General features: G+C 47.5%; 1 protein-coding gene across 9 annotated transcripts in view; it reads right to left on the bottom strand.

Moving 5' to 3' along the window:
* The window catches only part of FLNB (filamin B), a 138,550-nt gene that overhangs the window by 81,551 nt on the left and 32,933 nt on the right, over nucleotides 1-24,066 (bottom strand). For all 9 annotated transcript variants that reach the window (XM_033865185.2, XM_019947477.3, XM_033865186.2 and 6 more), the window contains exon 2: nucleotides 359-607. In XM_033865185.2, the coding sequence (XP_033721076.1) occupies nucleotides 359-607 (249 nt within the window). The remainder of the gene's footprint in view (nucleotides 1-358; nucleotides 608-24,066) is intronic.

Raw genomic sequence — 24,066 nt, 5'->3', positions numbered from 1 at the left:
CTAATAGGGCACGTGTTAAAGCCAATGGGAAACTAGGCACCAACTGTGGAAAGAGGGAGAAGAAGCAGGACTTGGGGTCTGGAAGCCGAACTCAAGTTCTGCTCCGAGCATGAAGGCAAATTCATTCAGAATTTGCGTAAATAATTCAACAAGTCTATGGATAGACCTATAAGACCTGCCATCAGAAAGGCAAATGGAGCCATTTTTAGTTCCTTTAGTTACCTTACAATGGGCTAAAAACCAGGAGAAATAGACCAATCACAGCAAACCTAGCTTTCCCACCAAAAACCAAGAGGTTTAGGGGTCCACATAGCCCACCCCTCCGGAAGGGATGCCTCAGACAGCCATTGACACTTACCTGGAGCACAGCTGTCTACCAGGGCTCCCAGGGCTTTGCCATCTTGCCAGTTCTGGTTAAAGTTGGTGATGGGCAAGTAGGGGATCTTGTTCTGAATCCACCCCAGCAGCCTCTGCTTTGGCGTCTGCTTCTTGGCATCGTCGTCCCCTTCATCCTCCCACACAGGCATGGAGATGGAGTAGTGGAGGATCAGCGTCCACACCAGGCCCAAGATGAGCTTCAGGTTCCCATCCACGATGGCTTTGCTGTCTGAGCAGAGAGACACAGACCTGGTCAAGCCTCTGGGTTGCACAGGTATGAATCACATTCTTTGTAAGAAAGTAAATGGAGTCCTCAACTGTTAGAGAACCACACTGAGCTATATGAGAGTGAAGGGATGCAATGCTGGCATTTGCTTCAAAATACTTAAGGATGCGAAGAGATGAAATAAGATTCCAAAACGTTGTTAACCAGTGTCATTGGATTATACGTCCATGAAAACGCATTATTCCACTGTCTCTATTTTTACATGCATTTGAAATTTTCCATAATAAGAGTTTTTTTTTAATTTCAAGAAATCATTTCAGAAATATAGACAATAACAAGAGGTGGCTGCATTCCAGAGATAACCACCTGTTAACCTGGCAGTATACTGTCTACCAGATCGTGTGCACACATGTGTATGTGTTTGCTGCCAGAATTTATATTATACTATAAATTATAGTATATTATACTATAATATAATTTATATTATACTATATGATAGTCTTGAAATCTTTCTTTTCACTAATCACTATGTCCTAGATATCTTTTCCCTATAAAAAGTTGTTTCTGTTTACACCCCCATCTACATGTTTAAGAGGTCATTTTCCCTCAGATCTCACAAATACTGGGTGTTATCAATCATTTTCATCTCATTTCTCTGACAAGTTAGTCATTCATAAAAGAAGACTGTTAGTTAGCTTAACTAACAGTTAAGCTAATCTAATTGGGCAAAGTGTTGCCAGGAGGATAAGTGACTGGCCAAAGGCATGGCCCCTTTTCTAGTCATCCCCCAGCTTAACAGGACATGCCCTGCCACTGGCCAGCCCCTTCTGGAACTCTCACTGCCACTGGTTTCTACTTCCCACTCCCCTTGGCTTCCCTGTGGCTCTCTGTCCTCTTTCCAATCTCCATCTACACCCATCAAAATTCAAACATTATCTCCAAGATATCTGTCTTTCTGCCTGTCTCTCCATTTCCTACACCCTAAACAACCTTTGTTACAACCCCCCATTCTGCCAGGACCCCAAGGTGAAAATGTCCGAATCATCTTAGACTCCTCCTCCAAAGCCCTGGAGCAGTTCCCACAACAATTCTCTCCCTACCTCTTGGCAAATCCTTTTCTACACTCTCCCCCAAAATATGTGGCCCCTCCTCCCCTCTCTGCTTCCTCAACAGCCATGAAGCTCCATCATTGTTCACATAACCTGAGAATCATCCTTCTAGTCAGGTATCCCTGTGCTTCCCCATTCACCAATGGTCCCTCTGCCCAGGGTTAAACTCTCTAGACATGTAGCACCTTGAGAGACCTATACAACCTCCACCCGGCCTGCTCTTCCACCCTTGTCACTGCCACCCACCACATTTCACATTCCAGACTCCTCACTCCTGGAGCACATCTTGCTGTGAACCCCCTGGACTTCTCCACCTCTTCTGTATTCCCTATGATGACAAGGCCCTTCACCCCATCCTCCTGCAGGACAAACCCCAGATAATCATTCAAGGGCCAGATCTAACGGATGGTGCACTTCACTCCCACCAGCCTCTGTGTAACCACACCAGGGTCCTCTCATGACAACAACCATTCATTCCTCAGCCTCCCCCCCACCCCCACTCCAGGGATGCGAGCTCCTGACGGGGAGTAACTAAGCCTTCTTCATCTTGCAGCTCCCCACGCCCTGTCCCTCCCTCCCACCCACCCACCGCAAGCCACCTGAATGTTGGTTAAACACACGTCAAAACTGCACTTAATGAAACCCAGCTACAACCACATGAAAAATAAACTCACATGCTGTTAAGGAGTAAATGGCATGCCATTCAATACTGAAAGGGTGGGGCTTTTTTTTAAATCAACCTGTTTATTGTTATGTCCTCTTATAAGAAAAAAAAACCCTCCTAAAAGCTCACACCCAAACCCACAGAAATCAAAGGTAATTTCACAGTTGCAGGTCAGTCATAACAAAACTTGATCACGTAAAACTGGATAGCATAAAGATTATCATGAACTGGTTGGTCAGACACACTAACTTGGAGCAATCCTCATTCAAAGTTAAGGTGCCCAGGGATTTTCTACATAATGAACTGTATAACTAACTATTAAGCAGGACTGTCTGCATAACTCACGGGGCCCAGTGACAAATGAAAATACAGGATTCCTTGTCCAAAAAGTATTAAGAATTTCAAGATGGCAACAGCAGAGCATTAAACCAAGCACACAGAACCCCCCTGAGCACAGGGCTCTGTATAGCTGCCCGGGTCGTGCAACCATGAAGCCAGCACTGCTCCTGAGGTCCTGTGGTCAAAGGAGTGGTGATGCACACGAAACACTGAACCCCTGCACAGAATACAGGTGTCCAAGGAATTCATTCTGCTAGACCAGCTGACAGTCCTTGACTGTGCCTGAAATTGTAGGATTAGATGTCCCGTTATGAGTGTGTCTTTAAAGTGCTATTGATTACTGAGTTACTACCTACCGATGGTAAAAAAAATTCCACATCAAACCATTTTCCATGCCAGTTTCCTTTATTCAGCCTAAGGGGAGAAGAGCAGTCTTCAGAAGGGTGAGGGGAGATGGGGGGAGAAGCAGAGCATGTGCATGCTTATTGCTAATCCGGGTAAGGGGTGGACCTGGCCACGTCTGGTCTTGCACCAGGCAGAATCTGAACAGGTCAGAGTCTCATCCAGCCACAGGCATCCGTCTGCAAAGCTCAAACTTCCCCGAGTTATGTTTTAAATGTTTTTTGAAGGCAAACTTGCAGATTTCGTCCATAAATCAAAACGTGAAACCAGTTTGCTCTATTTTTACCCAGCTTACACATGTTGGTTTAAAGGAATGAGACATGAGTCTTTTTCAAAAAGATTTGGGGGAAATATGACCCAGTAAAAGTCTGAGCCAAATTCATGAAACATACAATGTCCAGAACTTCTGTTTCCAATGAATTCAAGGTGGGTGTCCAAATGGGAAAGCCCCCATTAAGGTCTCATTGGGATAAATGATACTTTCATTCTGCTATTCTCAGAAGCTGTCCTCATTCCAAAAGTGATTTTGACAGGTGAAAGTTCAAATGCTTCACCAAGCTCTTGGGACAATAAAAAGATGGCGACTTACCCCAAATGCCTCCCCATTCCCACCCATATGAAGTAGGAGGCTCCCCAAGCCTTGAAAATGAAATGCTACACAGCATCACAATGTCCATGTGTAACCATCACAGCAGACTACAGAACTTTCAGCCGTGAGCGTGCCCTGTGATGTTTATGTCAAGTGTAAACATGCAGCAGAGGCGGAAGGAGGAAAAGGCCAGGTCAGCTGGAAGCGTCTCAGGCAGGATTCCACCTTCCTGAGTTACTGAGGGCCTCTTTCAGGAATAAAATAAGCCAACGCCCACCATGCCTGCCCGACCTCCTAGAATCTGCTTAGATTGTCAGCGGGTTGGAATCTGGCCACAAGCTTCTCCTCCCCAAATTCAACCAATCACAATCCCCATGTAACTGGTCCTGGCTCCGGACAACACTGGCCCTCCAACCACACACACCTTCTGGAACTACTTAAAATTAGCCCAAGTTGCATACAAGTGAGGGCAATGGCTTTCCCCCCGACCCCGACCCCAATAGCTAGAAAGTTAACTCAAGCTATTACAAGTTCTAGGATGGGGTGTTTTCACATCATTTCAGCACATGAGTTTCCCAGTCCTGTTAAGCAGCATTCTGGAATGGGTGCAAGTATGGGAGTGGAAACCAGCTGCTTTTAGGCAATCTTCAGCAGCATCTTAGAAACATCTCCTTTGTAGACAAGTTCCCCACCAGGTAAGAGAGATGGTGATCTTCTACCTCTCTCTACTTTTACCAGGAGGGCTGGACCCAGGCAACCATCGGCGCTCCTACTCCGTTCACGGGGTCAACCCTCTCTCCTGGCTGTTGCCAGGGTGTCAGGGGTTGGGGGTCTGGGAGAAGGGGCCTGGGGGGACACCATCCCTCATTTTTGCTCTCCTGGCTAAGGACAGCAGATCATATTGCAGCTGGCTGCTGGGTCAGAAGCAGCCAACATGTGGCTGTAGGAATCCAGGAGAGGCCGGAGTCTCAGGAAACCTCCTTCCAGTGTGCTTGGGGACAAGTCACCAAGGCCATACTCTGCACTATGACTTGGCCGCCTGGGGAACAGGCTGCCACACACCCTGCTCCCTGTCCTCTCACTCTGTTACCCTCTGAGAGGCAGTGTGGCAGACTGGTCGCAAGAACGGACTCTGAAACCGGCAGCTCAACTAGGTATGCCACTTGACAACCTGCTCATCCTCACTGAGCCTCATTTTTCCTTGTTTCCCAAATGGGAATATTCACAGTCACCACCTTCACAGGGCTGCTGTAAGGAGTAGGTGGGTTAGGAAATTCTAATAGCCAAGCACACTGCCTGGCACACGGCAGGCGCTTAATTACCCCCTTCCCTCCCTTTCTCATTCACCTAATATCTGAGTACCTGCCATGTGCCACTCTTTCCTAGAACCAGAAGCCCAGAAGCTTTATTCCCAGTTTGTACGCAAGCAGGAAACAAAAGGTAAGAAAGTACCTTGTGAATTAATGGGAGGATAAAATGTTCAATATGTCACTTCTCTGAATCAAGCAATTCATCCAGAGGTTAGGCCTGAGACCCCCAGAGAGGAACAAAGAACTGCCCAGGAGCAAAACTACTGATAGGGCTTCCCTGGTGGCGCAGTGGTTGAGAGTCCGCCTGCCGATGCAGGGGACACGGGTTCGTGCCCCGGTCCGGGAAGATCCCACACACCGCGGAGCGGCTGGGCCTGTGAGCCATGGCTGCTGAGCCTGCGCGTCCGGAGCCTGTGCTCCGCAACGGGAGAGGCCACAACAGTGAGAGGCCCGTGTACCGCATACCGCAAAAAAAAAAAAAAAAACTACTGATAATTTATCAGGACCCTCCTGAAAGAGAATATGGTACAAAGAGCAGCCCACGTGAGCCAAGGGTCTGGCCCTCCTTGACTTCCAAGCTTCACCTTGCCACAGGTTCATCCTTGATCCCTGGCCTCAGCCCACTTGGTCCAGAACTCTCTCCCCAGCTAGCTAATGCCTCTTCTACATCCAACTCTGCAAAACTAGAACAGGTCCCCTATTAAGTGCCCCTTCGAGGCTGTGTGCCCTCCTTTCAGTGTAACTACAGCTGTGCTTAAATAATCACCTATCGGGAATTCCCTGGTGGCCCAGTGGTTAGGACTCGGTGCTTTCACTGCCGTAGCCTGGGTTCAGTCCCCGGTCCAGGAACTAGGATCCCGGATCCCACAAGACAAGTGGCACGTCCAGAAAAAAAAATTTTAATAAGCACCTGTCACGTCTGCCTCCTCTGCTCAAGGTGTCAGCTGCGCAAAGGCAGAAACGGACCATTGAGCTTCCCGTTGATCCCGCAGCCTGGACACCTGGCTGTTTGCGGGACAGGCTGGCACAGGCACACGTCCCTGCCTGCTGAGCTCCAGTGCTCTATGAGGGGCGGTGCGGCCTGTGTAGAGTGTATGCAAAAAGTACACGCACAGCCCTTTCCGGCAGGGTTTAAACTGCTCCAGACTGTGGCCACCTCCGCACCCCCAGCAGGCAACACAGCACGTGGCACAGAGGGCAGGCGGGAGAGGTGAGGTCCTTAAGGTGTAGGCTCTGCAGGTATGGGCTCCGCACCACCACGCTGGTTGTAGGACCCTGGCCAAGCCATCCAACCCCTGGGCACCTATAAGTCGAGGATAATGTTGGAACAGGAGCACAGGGCTGCTGGGAAGACTAAGTACGATAAGACACCTCCAGCACTCAGACCCCCACTCAGTCAGTTTTTGTTAAATGCTGGTATTGTTACTATTATTCTTACCACCAGTGACTTCAACATGCTTCTGTCCACATTGAGACAACAAGGCAAAGGCAGAAGGTAAAAGGAAAGCTTAGCAGTGACAGGTGGTGACCTGCAAGTTTGCGCTGGGGCTTCCTGTCAGCATCGGTTGTTTGCAGCGTCCCTGCAGAGCTGCCCCAAGGTAACCCCGCACTGCAGCGCTCACATCACCTGGCCCAGCACCACACAGCAGCCCGGTGCTCACTGACATCCCAGGTCGGCTTGGCAGTTTCCCTCCGTCCTGCCTCCTTTCCCAAGCTGAACAAACCATGGCTGAATTGTCAGCCAGGAGGGCACCCTGAACTGAAAGGAGACAGTTGACCACTTTCCTCGGTTTCTCAGTCAAAACCAAGCCCAGGGACTTCCCTGGTGGCGTAGTGGTTAAGAATCCACCTGCCAATGCAGGGGACACAGGATTGAGCCCTGATCCGGGAAGATCCCACATGCCACGGAGCAGCTAAGCCCGTGTACCACAACTACGGAGCCCGCGTGCCACAACTACTGAAGCTCACGTGCCTAGAGCCCGTGCTCTGCAACAAGAGAAGCCACTGCAATGAGAAGCCCGTGCACCGCAACGAAGAGTAGCCCCTGCTCGCAGCACCTAGAGAAAGCCTGTGCACAGCAATGAGGACCCAATGCAGCCCAAAATAAGTAAATAAATAAATAAGTTTTATTTAAACAAAAAACCAAGCCCAGGGGCTTCCCTGGTGGCGCAGTGGTTGAGAATCCGCCTACCAATGAGGGGGACACAGGTTCGAGCCCTGGTCCGGGAAGATCCCACATGCCGCAGAGCAACTAAGCCCATGCACCACAACTACTGAGCCTGCGCTCTAGAGCCCACAAGCTACAACTACTGACCCTGCATGCCGCAACTACTGAAGCCCGCGCGCCTAGAGCCTGTGCTCCACAACGAAGAGAAGCCACCGCAACGAGAAGCCCGTGCACTGCAATGAAGAGTATCCCCCGCTCGCCGCAACTAGAAAGCCCGCACGCAGCAGCAAAGACCCAACACAGCCAAAAGTAAATAAATAAATTTATTAAAAAAAAAAAAAAAAAAGAAACAAGCCCAGATGCCACTTGTTCTCGAGGTCATGCAGAAGACCATCTCAGTCGGCTGCCCAGAACGGGAGTCACATTTCTGGGGGTGCAACAGTCCTTGCATCCACACAACAGAGGATGAACGGTGCACTTTGACCCCCTGGCAGGATGAAGGGGGCCAGGCTGACTTCTCCACACATACCCCTGCCCCTACCCCTCCGGCTCAAGGCTTCTCTCCAGGGCCTGGAACCAACAAAGGGCTAAAGAGGACAAGACAGACTCTTCTAACCAGGTGACTCACACCTCTAATGACTAAAGGATACCATGGCAAAGTCTACTCTCTAGCCACTAAAACCCTCCCTCCCCTTCTCCCAGGCATGTGGCTTCCTGCTACATGGCCCCACAGTCTCCCCAGTTCGGTGATGCGGTTGCCTCACCAGTGGACAGCAGAAGGAAATGTGCCACCACGTGGCCTTGGGCAGTGGGTGGGCCTCCTCTGAGCACTCTCCCCACAACAGCCAGCCAGAGTACCTGGCACTGCAGTCACTGAGCTGTGACCTGTCCCAAAAGAGGCCAGGCAAGGTGATGGAAGGAACCTGGGTCCCAGCATAGGGTGCCCCGCCAACCTGAAGCCTGAAAAAAGCCACTGTATTTTTCTAAAAATCTCTTCGTTACGCCAGTTTAACCATAATAAGAGGATGTTCTGGGCCTTGAAGACCTTAAATCACATGGGCCTATTCTTATTTCTGTCAGTAAGATAAAATACAGACCACAATAAAATAAGGGTGGATCGGGGCACTGGGGTCAGCTGGATTTCCGATTCTTTTCCTTGCTCATGAACTACTCAAGGATGAAAAAAGAACTGTTTGAATTAACAAATTTTACATATTGCTATGTCAGGGTTCAGTTAAGAGAGTTCATTTGGAAGGCCTTTTCATGTTAGTAATTTTTCAAGAGTTGATACAGTAGACCAAGGGTGGCAAGTGGTGTTGGCACATGAGGTGAAACTCTTTCACTGTGTTGAGAAAGATTCTGAGGCCCTGTCTTGTTTCAGTGAGGAAGACTGCTGAAATGGATTACCAATGCCTGCCATAAACAAGGAAGGGGGAATAGAGAGGCTCAAATTACTGTGCAGATTAGCAATGCCTGCCCTGGGCACAGCTTGAGGAATGGTGGCTGGGATTTCTTTGCAAGAGAATGGAGTAAGCATTCCCAAATCCCTGATTTGAGATTTCGTTTATAGGTCCATAACACGTTACTTATGCATAACCCCAGACTTCAAATTTTTTGCTTTGCCAGCTATTGCTTCTGTTCTCTCTCATTTGCCGGACTTCTGCCAAGAATAATTAGAACAAATTACTTCATAAATATCTTATTTTTATTTTGGTACAGAGATTTTGGTGGACTTTCAGACCACAGATACTGTGATGGTGCCCTGTTTCGTAATTTATCCCAAACACCTACTTTCTGGTTAAGAGGTATCCTTTATTTAAAAGTTGCATTTATGGGAATTCCCTGGCAATCCAGTGGTTAAGACTCCACGCTTCCATTGTGTGTGTGTGTTGGGGGGCGGGGGGGCAAGTTCGATCCCTGGTTGGGGAACTAAGATCCCACAAGCTGCACAGTGTGGCCAAAAAGTTGCATTTGCATCACCCAGTAGGCTTTCTTTTCAATGCCACTTTTGAAAAGTTACCACTTTTGAGAATTCCTTTATATTCAGCAACGAAGTCCGCTGAACTAAATGAGACGAGTATAATAAAAGGCCTAGGAAATAGTCTCTTCCCACTTACTATTAGTGGGAAATCCCTGAAAACTTAGAAAAAGGAATCTAACCTTGTTAGATAGGTTAAAGAAAGAAGGAAAAAAGAGGGGTTTCCCTGGTGGCGCAGTGGTTGAGAATACGCCTGCCAATGCAGGGGACACGGGTTCTATCTCTGACCTGGGAAGATCCCACATGCCGCGGAGCAACTAAGCCCGTGCGCCACAAGTACTGAGCCTGTGCTCTAGAGCCTGCAAGCCACAACTACTGGAGCCTGGACACCTAGAGCCCGTGCTCCGCAACAAAGAGAAGCCACCGCAACGAGAAGCCCGCGCACCGCAATGAAGGGTAGCCCCCGCTCGCCACAACTAGAGAAAGCCCACGCACAGCAACAAAGACCCAGCGCAGCAACGAAGACCCAGTGAAGCCAAAAAGTAATTAATTAATTAGTTAATTAATTAAATAGAAGGAAAAAAGAAAGGTGCACCAAAATGTATCTAAACTAGTTTTTTTGACCCCAAAGCTGCAGGCCCCTGCACTAACTGGTTGCATTGCTGCCTCACGGTTCTCCTAGGCGACCAGCAGGCCAAGGGCCCCAGGGATTCCGGAGCTTGACCTGTGAGTCAAGGAGCCCAGAGTCCAGCCACTGGGAGGTGCGTGTAAACCCCAGCATGAGCTCCCGAGGCCTCAGCATGGAGGCGTCTGTCCCTCACTCACAGCTTCCAGCCACAACGCTCTGAGAACACGTACAGCTGAAATAATAAATGCTGGCTGTGAATGGAGGGCCTCGTCACCTTTTAACTCCAGCTCAGTCTGTCATGTGGCCAGGCCACCCCATCTGAAACACAGCTCACCGTCCATGCTGTGCACACATGCACAGCCCACTGGGAAGCCCACAAGGAAAGGAGTAAGGGCAGGAGGAACCACGACTGGGAAAGACTCCTCAGCACCTCCTCTCCTGACATCAACAGCAGCCAAAATACGACAGCAGCTCTCTCTTCCAGGCCTCTCCTCTGGGTCACATGCATCACCGCATGCAACCCTCACAGCAAGCCTATAAGGATGGCTTTTGTGGTTAGTCCCGTTTTACAGATGAGAAAACAGAGGCTCACAGAGGTGAAGGCATCTGCCAAAAGTGACATAGGGGAGCCTAGATTTAAACCCAGTTCTCGCTGTTGCCAGAGCCCAAACTCTTATCCTCCCTACTTTTCTGAATACTCACTACGTCATGGCAGCTCCACGAGGCAAGTACAGTTACGACTCACATTTTACAGATGAGGAGACTGTGCACAGGGACAGGACCCACCCCCGGGCAACACGGCCAGTAAGCATCTGTGTATGGGATGGGAACCCGACAGGGCTTCTAACGGCCCCAGTCATTCCCAGGATCCCTAAACGGCCATGGTTCTAGGAGAAAAACACGGTAAATGGACAGCATGGAAAGTGACAGCACAAGACCTGGGAGGTACAAGCGGGAGTCAGAGCTGGATCATTTTAGTCTCCTTTGTCTCAACCATGACTTGCTCAGCCTCTACTGCACCCTAGGAGCTAGGGATTCTGAAGATCACGGCCCTGGCCCTGCATCTGGGAGGTCCTCCTTGCATGTACCGCTGCTCGGCAGGGGAAACTGAGGAAGATGGGAGAAGACCCAGCTCTGCTCTTATTCACCCAAACCTATTAACATGTGTTTGCCCTGGAAAACAGAAATTAGGACATTCACGTACTTGAAAGCTCACTTTATTCATCTGTTCTTGCATCCAACAAATAACTTCCTAGCTGCCTACTGGGTGCCAGGCCCTGTGCCTAATACAAATTACAGTTTCAAGTAAGAAAATAAGCTAAATTGGCTTTAAAATATTCCACAAAGAGATACAGCATTATTATAAGGTAAACCGCCATTATCCCACAAGGCAAGACACTGAAGATCGCTTAAAGAAAGAGAAGGAAAAAAACACACAACTTTATGCCTTTTGTCTCTCATGCTAGGCTATGTCCCTTGAGGGTTCTTTTTTCCTTTTATAATTAAGAATAAAAGTTAAAAAGTAATAACGATGATGAATAGGATAGGTATTCATCCTTCTACCGCAAACTTGTAAAAGTTGAGCCTTGTTACAAAAATCAGATCAAGGTGACTTCCTCAGTCTGAAAGGGGAGAAATCAGTTTGCATTTTTCCCCCCGGTACCTCACCTCATGTTACAAGTCATATGAGCCTGTTATAGAAATGGCAGGCTGCCCAAAGATTGTGAAGTCATAAAAGGAACAAAACTCCCAATTTAAAGTCTTGAATGGGAACCAAGCTGAGAGAAATTCCAAATAACTTATAACTGCTGGCTCTCACCATTACCAACAGCAAGAGGAGGAGGTTGGAGAAAAGGAAATTCTCAAGGGATAGATACTGGGGCACGGTCTCCGCTTTACCTATATTGCCATTTTCCCGACAGTTCCTCTCTGTACGAGGTCTTTAGCTCAGTTGAAGGCTCAAATTTGTACCCCTAAATTTGGACCTTCAAACCACGATTATATGAGGAGGCCTCCGGACACACGTGCTACCCGACCACAACAGAGCCCAAACGTCGGGCTCCTTCTTGTAAATTAATTCCACACCACCAACCCCCCCGTGTAAAGAACATGGGCTCGGCGGGGCAGGACTGAACCTACTCAAACAAAGGGGAGCTCACTTGCTGAAATAACTGGTAGCCAAGTAACCCAGAGGTCAGGGATACTAAGTCACTCGGTGAGCCTGGTTCCCCTCCCAAGCGCAGCCATGAACTGGCCGTGGGACTGGGGTGGGTCACTGCCCTGCTCTAACGCATCTGTAAGCTAAGCATTATAACTAGACTCACCTCACTGAAGCATTGTGAGATAATGGAGTCAAGCAGGTAGCATTCTGCCTGACGAGGGTGCCACCACTTCAGCAAGGACTATTACAACTACCATGATGTCACTGTAATATTACAGACACACACCCATGTGGGGACTTCACGGTGCCCCGTTAGCACTGTGAAAGGTTCAACGCCATTCAACTCTGATTCAAGACTGCTCAGAGCCGAGTACCCCAGAACTCAGCCTTCTAACACAGCATTCCATTTGCTAATGACCACAAGAGCCAGCCCATCAGGGACCCGGGATTAAGCCTGATAGAATCAAGATGTTCTTTTGCTCAGCGAGCTGCTGAATGAACTGGCAGCTTGCTAAAATCTGCAGGCCACCCCGACTCCTCCAGCAGATTCCTGAGAAGTCTGCAGGGGCCAGGCTGGGCCACTGCTGACAGAAAATTAAATGCAAGGTCAAAAAATTCAGTTTGAAGCACAAAGTATTCAAGAAAGTTCCCTAACGTGATTTCTTTTTCTAATGGGGGGAGGAAGAGGGGTTTGGGTATTACAGTGACCTTTAACCATTAAAGCAGTTCATTACTATCATATAATGGGGGGGAGGGGACTGAAGACGATCTAAATGCCTTCCCACAAATAACTGGTTAAATAAACGTTACAGAACATCCATGCTAGAGAATAACAGGCTGCTGTGAAAAGAATGAGAAAGATACGTGGGCTCCAGCAGAGACAGGCCTCCATGATATATTAAGGGAACAGGACGATTTGTAGAAAAGCATTGTTCATGCAATCCTGTTTGTGACAAGGCATGACTCTGCGTCTGAAAAGCAAGATCTGGAAGCACGCACAACAAACTGTGCCCATTGGCTCTCTCTAGCAAAGACTCGGGCTGATGGCAAAGATGGGCTTTCTTTTTGTTGTTGTTGTTACATGCATGCTCCTGTGTTGTTTGAATTTTTTTAAATTTAAACTATACACCTTACTTTTATAATAAATTTTGACAAACATTCCCAAAAAGAAAGAAGCATAGTAATGTATATGTTAAATAACTCTTCATTTGGACAAAATTGCTTGTCGGGATCTATAGGCACTGATGTGAGAAAATTGACAAATTTTATCAAATGATGAAAGGTTGGAATTGGAGTAAAGGGGTGGCCAGGGTAATGACATAATTGGGCTCAAATATGCATGGAAGATCTCTTGAAGAGATAAATTGTTCACCAATAGTGCAATTGCTTGTGGGTAGAGGAGCAGGGAATGGGGGTGGGGGAAGCAGGAGGGAGCCAGTTTCTCATCTTTTTACACCGCATGTGATCTTCACAATGGACCATGATACCCATCAACAAATACGTGAGGCTTTTCAGGCGTGTATGGCTGTCTTTGTGGTGATTTCCTCTGCTCATCTTTCACACCGTGGCCATTCAAACACATTCCCATCCTCAGCGAGATACACCCATCCCAGACAAGCAAGCTCCCTGCCTCAGACGGCCTCTGCCACTTCCAAACAGCTGGCCCTCTAGAGGAGTGGAAGATGTTGACGAAGAGGGAGTCATCTGGTTGCCTTTGGGCATGTCTTTCAAGCCAACCAAAAGAAAAAAAGAAAAAAAAAAAAATCAACCACCCACCTTCCTGATCCCTTCACGTCCCCTTCCCTGGTACCCTGAGAGTGTTCCTCCCATGATACAGAGGCCCAGCCTCTTATTTATACATGAAGACCTGGGGCCGGCCCAGTGCGATCCCCCCGACTGACTTCTCACTACTGCCTATGAGATACCACTGTTAGCCCCATTTTCCAGATGGAAAAACTGATAAGATGATAAGTTAAGCCCAGAGTTACAGAGCTGATAAGTGGTGGAGCTGGGATTTGAATCCAGGCCATCCAACTCCAGAATCTGCATTGACCATTCTGCCTGGAGACCAGACTGGGGCTGCAGAGAAGGAGACCCAGACATGGATGTGATGGTATTGCAAAGGCTTTCAAAACGGGCAAAAGTCAAGGAGGAAATAAATGCTGAGGGTTATTACATCATCCTCCTAAAAGAGATTTATCACTGTGCCCCTGAACTCTGTCCCATAATAAATGGCCCTGGCAGTAAGATAAACAGACCAAGCACATAGCAGGTCAGCTTTGCTGCTAAAATGGGAACACATCCTAACATTCCTGAGGTACAGTGTCCAAGTGCAGGGCCAGCAAGTGACACACACTAAATACCCAACACCTCACCCCAACCACAGCTGCCACCGTTGCTGAAGGCACACAGCCCACAGACAAATGTCTTCCTCACCAGTTCATCTAACGAGTCCTGTGCTTGGTTCAGTAGCTACTTCCTGCCTAAGCAAGAACACCAGCTCTGCCTAAACTTGGCTCTGAGGAGTATCTGTCCCTCAACCCACACTCAGAAACCTGGCCCTGTCCTCTGACCACTTGGGCCATTTACTAGGAGTCTTTTTCCTTAAATCAACTCACTTTTCCCTTTTCCCTTACCCAAATGAATGAATGAATGATGCACTATTTTTTTTAACTACTTGTGAAAACATAACTGTTACAACTTTTAAACATAGGTTATGTAACACCTAATATATCATCTTGAGTACCCACAAGTACCACATCTTAGAAAAGATTGCACTAGATGTTAACTGGTTTTCCAAGACAAAAGGCTTGCTGTGGTCAAATAAGCTGGGGACAAACGGAACTGAACAATTTTAAACTGCTGCAGGACTTCTCAGAGCCTTTAATAGGCAAATGTACATTGACAATCTCCAAGAGAACACTAGGGTGCCACACAGTACTTCCCAGCTTTACTGGACTAGAGACCTTTTTTTTTTCTGAATCACGATATTATCTAATAGTTTTCTTTCTTTTTTTTTTAATTTATTTTTATTCTTATTTTATTTATTTATTTTTGGCTGTGTTGGGTCTTCATTGCTGCACACGGGCTTTCTCTAGCTACAGAGAGCGGGGCTACTCTTTGTTGTGGTGTGTGGGCTTCTCATTGCGGTGGCTTCTCTTGTTGAGGAGCGCGGGCTCTAGGCGCGCAGGCTTCAGTAGTTGTGGCTCGCGGGCTCTAGAGCGCAGGCTCAGTAGCTGTGGCACAAGGGCTTTGTTGCTCCGCAGCATGTGGTATCTTCCCGGACCAGGGCTCGAACCCATGTCCCCTGCATTGGCAGGCAGATTCTTATCCACCGCGCCCCCAGGGAAGCCCCTAGAGGACTTTTTTACTACTATCTCAAAGGGCACTAGTAGTCTCCAGAAGACACTTCGGTAATTCTTCCTTAAATTGCCCTTCAGATCTCTACAAACACTTCTCCTGAACACTCCCATAGGCTGCGAGATTATGTTTTATAAAACCAGTAGGTGTGGGGTGAAGGAGACAGACAAGAGACACAAAAGGACAACAGGAAATAAGTTACTAAGGCTTTCTCTAATCTACAACTGTTTCAGTGGCAGTAATTAAGAAACTAGAACCTTGAGATTTGAAAGCAACCAGTTTTACAGATAAAGGGAGATAAAGCAGGTTCTCAAAGGTCAGTTCTAGTTGAGAGTCTCAAAGGGGTGCACATCCCTTAACCACAGTGTTTATGAAATTCTGGTGTTAACCAACTCACTTAAAAACCACACTAAGAAATATCTTACTGTTCTTGTGAAAACTGTAATTCTTAAACACGGGCAATGATTTAGAGGAATCCAGGCTGAAACCGGCCTCCTCCTTCCTAGGTTTGCTGTATTTTTTATTTATTTTTAAAAATTTATTTATTTTATTTATTTATTTCAGGCTGCGTTGGGTCTTCATTGCTGCATGTGGGCTTTCTCTAGTTGCGGTGAGCGGGGGCTACTCTTCGTTCCGGTGCGTGGGCTTCTCATTGCAGTGGCTTCTCTTGTTGCGGAACACGGGCTCTCGGCGCAGGGGCTTCAGTAGTTGTGGCACGTGGGATCCGTAATTGTGGCTTGCGGGCTCTAGAGCACAGGCTCAGTAGTTGTGGAGCACGGACTTAGCTGCTCCGCAGCATGTAGGCTCTTCCAGGGCTCGAACCTGTGTCCCCTGCATTGGCAGGCGGATTCTTAACCACTGCACCACCAGGAAAGCCCCTGGGTTTGCTTTAGAGCTTCTAATGTCAAAATGTTCTTCAAACAACGCATTGCCAAGTGGGAAGAGTCAGAGACAGAACCCAGCAATTTGGACCACTGGTAGAAAGAGGGGGGAATCATCCTGATGTGGGCAAGTGGAATGTCAAATTATGTGAGCTGGGGAAACCTCCAGAACCTCCACCCAATTGCCACTTAGCTCTAAACTGCCTACGCAGGGGAGAGGGGAGAGCTTAGTAAAAGTTAGCAAAAAATATTTGTGTAGTAACTGAAACAAACCCAAGTAGCATTCCTAGTGCTATTTAGGAATGAAATACTCATAAGCATAACAATAATAGCAACGAACCACACAGCGTGGGTGCTAATTGAATCCACTCTCTGTGTAGTCCTGGATCCAAATCCGAGGTTTACTCAACTGTAATGTAAGTGTCCTAGGGGCAGGGCCCAGGCTCTGTCTGCAGCATCAGTGTGATCCTGGTACCTAGTATGATGCTTGTCACATAGGAAAAAGAAGAAAAGGAAAGGGGGGAGGGGGAAGTAAGACACTACTACCATCCACTATCTAACCAACAACCACCCACTCATTAATAAACCAACCGATCAACAACCAACCAGCCAACTTAACCAGACAACCACTGATCAACAAATCTACCAAATAAATGACCAATTACCAAACTCAATTAGACTCCCCTGACCACCCTCCTTCACCAAATCCCACCTCTCCCCAAATCCTGCTGGCCACCTCTGAATGGATCCCCAGCCCAGGAGCCATCAGCTAATGTCAGGCCCACTTGACTGCCTACTCGATCTAAGCACACAGATCAAAGCTCTACCCAAATTTTCCCACTAGCCCCAGCAGGGCTGCCTCATACCCCTCAGGCACAGCTCCTTCTCAGGGACCTGCAAAATAATTTGACAGCTGGGTAGGGGCAGATGGGGAAATTGGTCCCCCAAAATAAGAAAATCAAAAGAAATTGAAGTTAATAAATGTTTTATTAAGTTCCTGCATTTAACATTATATCTTCTTTATTAATGGCTAACTTTGATATTCACAGAAATTTCATTCCCTTTTTTTTTTGGCCGTACCACGTGGCATGCGAGATCTTGGTTCTCCGACCAGGGATCAAACTCATGCCCCATGCAGTGGAAATGTAGTCTTAACCACTGGACTGCCAGCAAAGTCCTAAATTTCATTACATTTTTAAAATGACTTACGGGTTAGTTTTCTCACATCCCAAGAATTCCCAAATAGGCATCATGACGGCAGAGGAATCAGTCAACAGTAAAATAAAGGAACAGTCACAGCCAAATAATATAACAAAACACAAATATAAACAAAGGCAAAATTATTTTTTTTTTTTTTTTTTCTTTTGCGGTACGCAGGCCTCTCACTGTTGAGTCCTCTCCCATTGCGGAGCACAGGCTCCGGACGCGCAGGCTCAGCGGGCATGGCTCACGGGCCCGCCACCAGGGAAGCCCGGCAACAACAACAACAACAACAACCGGCAACGGCGCAATGGTTGGGATTCCGCCTGCCGATGCAGGGGACGCGGGCTCGTGCCCCGGTCCAGGAGGATCCCACATGCCGCGGAGCGGCTGGGCCCGTGAGCCATGCCCGCTGAGCCTGCGCGTCCGGAGCCTGTGCTCCGCAATGGGAGAGGACTCAACAGTGAGAGGCCTGCGTACCGCAAAAGAAAAAAAAAAAAAAGTTTCAAATTATTATATAGCAATACACACAAATACATTCTTTTTGTAAAGGGAGAGATGGGTGTGTTTTACTGTATTTGATATGATAGGCTCGGGGCCAAAAGTCTTAAAATATTCCAGTAATTCCAAGTCCAAACCCCTCAGCAGGGTCCCAAGGCCCCTTGCGGTGGGTCCCTGCCTGTCTCCCCACTTGCCCTCATCCCTCGCCTCCACGCGCCCTCTCCTCTGCTCCAGAGGGAGCACCCACCCACCTGCACATCCTTCCAGGTCTTTGCACAGGCTGCTCCCTCTACTCGGAATGCCCTCCTCTCCCACCTTTCACTCTGTAGCTCTTTCTTAGCCAATGCTGTTCAAGATTCAGCCTCCTGTGACACATTCCCTTTCCCTTTGGCATCATGATTTATGATATCTATAAAGAATATCTCACAAAGTAGAGAAAAGTGGAACTTCTCCTATGACCTACGATGAAGCTAAATGTCCAAGACATTTAGCAAGACAAGCCACCATCCTCAACTGCCCTACAGCTTCCCATGACTGATGGCCTAAGTCAGGGACTCTTGCAGGGGAGGATGGGGCGGCCGGGGTTGGGGGGAGGTTATGAACTGGATAAGGGGAAAACGTTTAATCTTTGTTTGCAGTAATCTCTGACTAAAATGTAGCAAATCTTTGCATTATGAATGGAGACCATAAAACACAGGTGTATTAGCAACACCTGTGGTTTTGTCGCCAACAAAATCTTTTCCCATCATATTACAGTGTCAGCAATATCTCAAAATATCCTCTAAACTCATCACTACATCAAAATTATGGTAGCTATTAGACTCGTTGCTAGATTTTGTTACTAAATATTTTAATACAGATGTGCATTTTTTACCATTGATATATCCAAAAATTTATTTCTGATAACTGTATTTCAATATAACTCGTTGCCTTTGTAACCCCATGTATATTATTTTATGCATAAAGAAACAGTGCAGTCTTCAGAGAGCAAAGGGGTCTAAGACACACTAAGTCAAGAACCCTGGCTCCAATTAATAATTTTTAGAACCAAGAAGTTAAAGGACTTCACTGATGGGCGTTTTGTTAAATGGACCACAGATGGGTGGAACCATACCTGCCAGGGCAAGGCCTCAATCATCTCTCAGGAGAACCCTTGGAGGTCACTGTGAATGGGTCTCCCCACCAATCTGGCCCACCTACCACCACCCGAGTTATCCTCTTAGGGCCATAAATACAATCATCTACCTTACTTTCAGCCTGGACATCTTCCATTGTCTATAGCAGGGATCAGCAAACTTTTTCTGTATAGGGCCAGACAGTAAATATTTTAGGTTTTCCTGGCCATAAGGTCTCTGTTGGAACTATTCAAATCTACTGCTGTAGTGAGAAAGTGGCTATAGACAATATGCCAATGAATGGGTGTGGCCTGTGTTCCAATGAAACTTTAGAACAGGCAGAGGGCCGGATCTGGCTCCACAAGCCATAGTTCAAACTACAACACCACTAATAGCATCACTGTTCAACAGAACTTTCTGTGATGATGGAAATGTTTTATATGTGCACCGTCCAATACAGTAGCCACAAACCACACAGGACTGTTGAGCACTTAAAATGTGGTTAGTGTGACTGAGGTGCTAAACTGTACATTTTACTTAATTCTTTAATTAATTTACATTTAGCCAGCCACAAGTGGCTGGCAGATAGCACAGGTCTAGACAGTCAAGTCCAAGCCCTTTTACACGCCTTTTGAGGCTCTTCACAACCTGGCCAACAGCACAACTGATGGTCCATCCAGCCTCAGCAAGTCCTAAGCCCTGAGGCCAGAAGGTGATTACAGACGCTCTGGAGTTCCACACTTCCCACATTCTTTGCCCAAGCAGTTCTGCAGCCCAGAACATCCTGTCTCGTGACTCTGCCCCTTCCAACGCCACCCTGGCCTTGGGCCTCCCCTGACACCCCAGATGCAACTTACCGCTCTTCACGCCTCTCTGGGAGACACGGTGAGAAGTCCTGTCCTACAAATCCTGCTACAGCAACTTGGGCACACATTCTCTGGCTGTTTTACTTCTAAGATATTTGAAGGTAAGGCCATGTCCCTAGCACAGGGCCTTTAAAATTAGTAAGGAGGCACTAAGTTTGTGAAATGAACAAAATTTAATTATAGCTGAGTACCTAATACAAGCTGCCTTTTTAAAACTTCTTTCTGGGGAATTCCCTGGGAGGCCAGTGCTTAGGACTCCATGCTTTCACTGCTGGGGGCCTGGGTTCGATCCCTGGTTGGAGGACTAAGATCCCACAAGCCGCAGGGTGTGACCAAAAAAACAAACAAACAACAACAAAAACCTCCACTTCTTTCTGAAATTAACAGATTTACCAGACGGATTTCAGATCTACAAGTACAGAGGGATATGACCACTTGGGTTAACATCCCGTTCCACCACCACCACAAGATCTCACCCTCCCCCGTCCTCAATTTTCCTCATCTGTAAAATGGGTTGACAGTTTCTTCACCTGGCAGGAATGGAGAACACTTAGCTCCCATTCATTCTTGGCATCAGTGCCAAGAGACATACATGGCAGCTTCCTGGTAGATACAAATGCCCCCATGAACACAGGGAGTTGAGGAGGCATACAAACTAGACTTGGCAGGAGCAGAAGTGCAAAACCAGCAGGGTGACCATAGGATTCCTGCACCAGCCTTCTGTATGGTCTATCTCAGGGCCGGCAGGGAGGGCATGACCTTTACAAAACAGTTGTGCTTCCTCACATCCTCTGAGCACGCTGGTCACACCAGCAATGAAGTCACTTAGGGTGGGTCATTGCACACAGCAGACATCCACCAGCCCAAGAGCCACAAAGCTGAGTGTTGCTACTCCAACTGCTCAGATGACATCCTGCCATCCCCATAAATGTCATGGCCACTGCCCACAAAACACTCCAGAGGCTGCAGTTTTTGCAGCTTCTGGGGCCCCTCTGAACAGATAAGAAAATCTGATCACTTGTTATCCTGGTTTTTCTGACCCAAGGCCCTGTTTCCCCCTCTTACTCAGCTGTCTTACTCACCAGGCTGGGTGCCAAGTAGCTGGGCCACTGTTAACAATTAAATCCACCCTCAGAGGGAGGAAGAGAGACCAGCCACCTCTGAGGGAATTCAAAAGAGTGGACTGGGGCAGTTTTAAGTCTAGGTACAAAGAAAGGCTTTGAACTCCAGTAGCCCTGTTGGAACAAGTTCTTAATCTGAAGGAATCCGAGTCACCTCATATGTTGGTACCGATATATATGGAGTGTTTTTTCCTAATCATCCTCAGGTTTTCCTAGTTCTAAAATACCCCATTATAGTCAATTCACATTATATTCAAAGCGTGAGAAAAGTAGAATGAGTCTCTCCTGGTGATTCCATCCATCCAGGCGGCCCCCAAACAGATCAGGGCTGCTCTGCTATTAACGCTGGTCATGACCATGATCCCACCTCAGGCTTGCCTTGTCCAACGTCTTAAGCCTCTGTACTTCTGCTGCTCACAGAAATCACTTGAGTCTCAACCCAGAAAGATGATGACGATGATGATAATATAAAAGTACACTGCCCTTCCCCAAAAGAAAATAAAATGAGCATTTCTTGGGGGTGGGGCCAGGGTACCAGTAATTGTTAAAGCTTTCCAGTTGGTTCTAAGGTTGCAGCCAGGGTTCAGAACCACACAGCAACCCCACGGCACATGACTCTGATCGCACTAAAATCCCCACCCAGGAGGTCATCCCTTTCCTTGACAGCGAATGAGCCTGAGACAGACTCACCCAAGAGGGGTGAACAAGGAAAGAGAAAGGAAAACAAGTGTGCCCTAGAGCCCAGTGCAGCCCTAGGGTACTGGGTCAAGCCTCCTTTCTCACAGGCTTGTCTTAAAGCAATGAAACCACATCCTAAACAAAGAGAGAATGATTCTTTCAGTTCCTTGCAATAACGATGCTGCAACAGTGAACAGAGTACCGGAAGGGTCCTCTTAGAACTGTGTTTCAATTTTTCTTTTTGAGAGAATACCCGCTAATAATAAACTCTTACACAGGGGAGTAGAAGGGTGTTGCAGAAATGAGGGGCAAGCCAGTCACTCACTGGAGAGGCCTTGCTCTCATTGGTTCTCTGGGCACCTCATTTTATAGAGGGGTCAGAGAAATGGAGAGGGACCGAAGTGATAAATGGCCAGGCTGTGACAAGGTACATTCAAAGGTAAAAGTGTGACCAGGCCCAACTCTTTCGATGACATCCTCTAAAATACCCAGTCAATATCAGCCACCCACAAAGTACTGAGCATCTTGACTGTAGTACTTCACCCACAATAGGCACAAACATCCTATTTTACAGATGCCAAGACAGAGGCTCCAAGAGGCTGTGCTATTTGCTCAGCACACAGGGACACTGTACCAGCGAGTGGTGGGGCCCCAGGGGGATGATGTGGAAGAAAACAGGGCTTGGGAGGATCTGTCTCAGCCTCCCCATTATGTGAGCCAACCTGGAGACTCAGGGTCAATGCTTCCAAATTCTAATTTGACAAGAAAGCCAGAGGCGATGCAGGCCAGACCTTCAGAAGCCACACTCTGAGCCTCCCATCTGCTCACCAGAGTCTCCACGCCTGCCCTCAGCACTTCCGAGGGCACTGCCGTGGGTAACTGCTTAAGTGGAACCTCCAACAGGACAGAGAGAACTCTGAACTGCAAAACCCAGCCCATGATCAGAAAGAACTCCCACCCGTCTTTTTCCAGAATGTTTTATAGGAGATTTCAGATAACATTAAACGGCTATAGTTACCACATTCAGCACTTGATTTAAATCGGGTTCCCCTTCTAGTCTGACAGCCCACTCATGCACAACAAATCACCCTTTAAAAAAGAAACATTTAAAGCTCGCTCTATTTCAAGGTAAAAGAGGGCTTTGTGAGTGTCTCAATCCAGAGGACTTGCCCCAGCTGCCCAAGGGGCCCCCCATAGTAGAGGGCAAGATGACAGAGATGGTGAGGGCCTAGGTGGTACCAAGTATGCATTTTCTAGAACCACTCTGAGCAGCTTAATGAACAATTTCCACATCGGCCTCCTTTTCTCCCCAATTTATGGGCCTACTCAGAGCTGCAAAACAGTCCCGACACCACCTTTGTAGCTCCTGGAGTGTTCGCCGAGAGCAAGCCAATTTTTCCAGGGCATTGGGCCAACGGTGTAATCGCACGCCGTGTCAGAAGCTTCTGGTTGTTCATCGGAACTCAGAAACCTGGCTGGGGGCTGCACGCAAGCGGGAGACTCCGTCAGCCTTCCTGTCCTAATAAATTCCTCCACACCCCACCTGTGAAACTCCATTTCCATTTATTACCAAAACCGGAGCCCTGGCTTTTCCAGCTGATGACATCACTGACAGGCTTCTGACAATGGCTCTGAGAGCTTAAACCTCGCGCTAATACCTAGCAAGAGCACATTCCTCATGAGTGAGATCAGGGTTAGCTAATTACTAATCTGGCCTCTACCCCAGCGCCCAAAGCCACAGCCTAATGAGATGCCACTGCAGTTCTCTCCTAGGACACTCCTGAAGCTGCAAATACCACCCCGAAACAAACGTGAAAACCCTGGGCATTTCTGAGCAGGCAGTGGTACCTAGGGTTGCCAGATTTTGCAAATAAAATAAAGAACATCCAGTTACATATGAATTTGGACAAATAATAAATAATTGTTTAGTGTAAGTATGTCCCATTCAATAACTTGTAACGTGAGAGAATTGCTGGCTGTATTTGGAACATACCTCTACTAAAAAGTTAGTCATTGTTTATCTGAACTTCAAATTTAATTGTTTTCTCTGGCAATCCTGGGGGACCACCACAGGGGTCTCATAACCCCTTTGTTTGGCTTATGTGATTTCCTAAACTGTCAATTACACATTACAACAAATGTGTAAGTTGCTCTACCCCCCAAAATATAAAATATAAATAGTGTGGGGAAAAAAAAAAAGCCACACATACCAAGTTGCTTTTAGGGGAAAAAAAAAACTGGGGGCGGGATGGGGACTCCTGAATTACGTGTAGGTAAAAATCACTGTAAGAAATTGAGTTGGCAGGGGAGAGGGAACAAAAAGCCAGAAGGGTGCTGCACTCACACTGCTTCACAGGTCCTTACTCCACCTTAAGGAGGCCACCACTAGAAGT

This window comes from Tursiops truncatus, chromosome 10 (genome assembly GCF_011762595.2).
Source record: "Tursiops truncatus isolate mTurTru1 chromosome 10, mTurTru1.mat.Y, whole genome shotgun sequence".
In the NCBI taxonomy this organism is placed as follows: domain Eukaryota; kingdom Metazoa; phylum Chordata; class Mammalia; order Artiodactyla; family Delphinidae; genus Tursiops; species Tursiops truncatus.
Note: the sequence above shows the minus strand (reverse complement) of the source record. Positions and strands in the feature narration are given on the sequence as shown.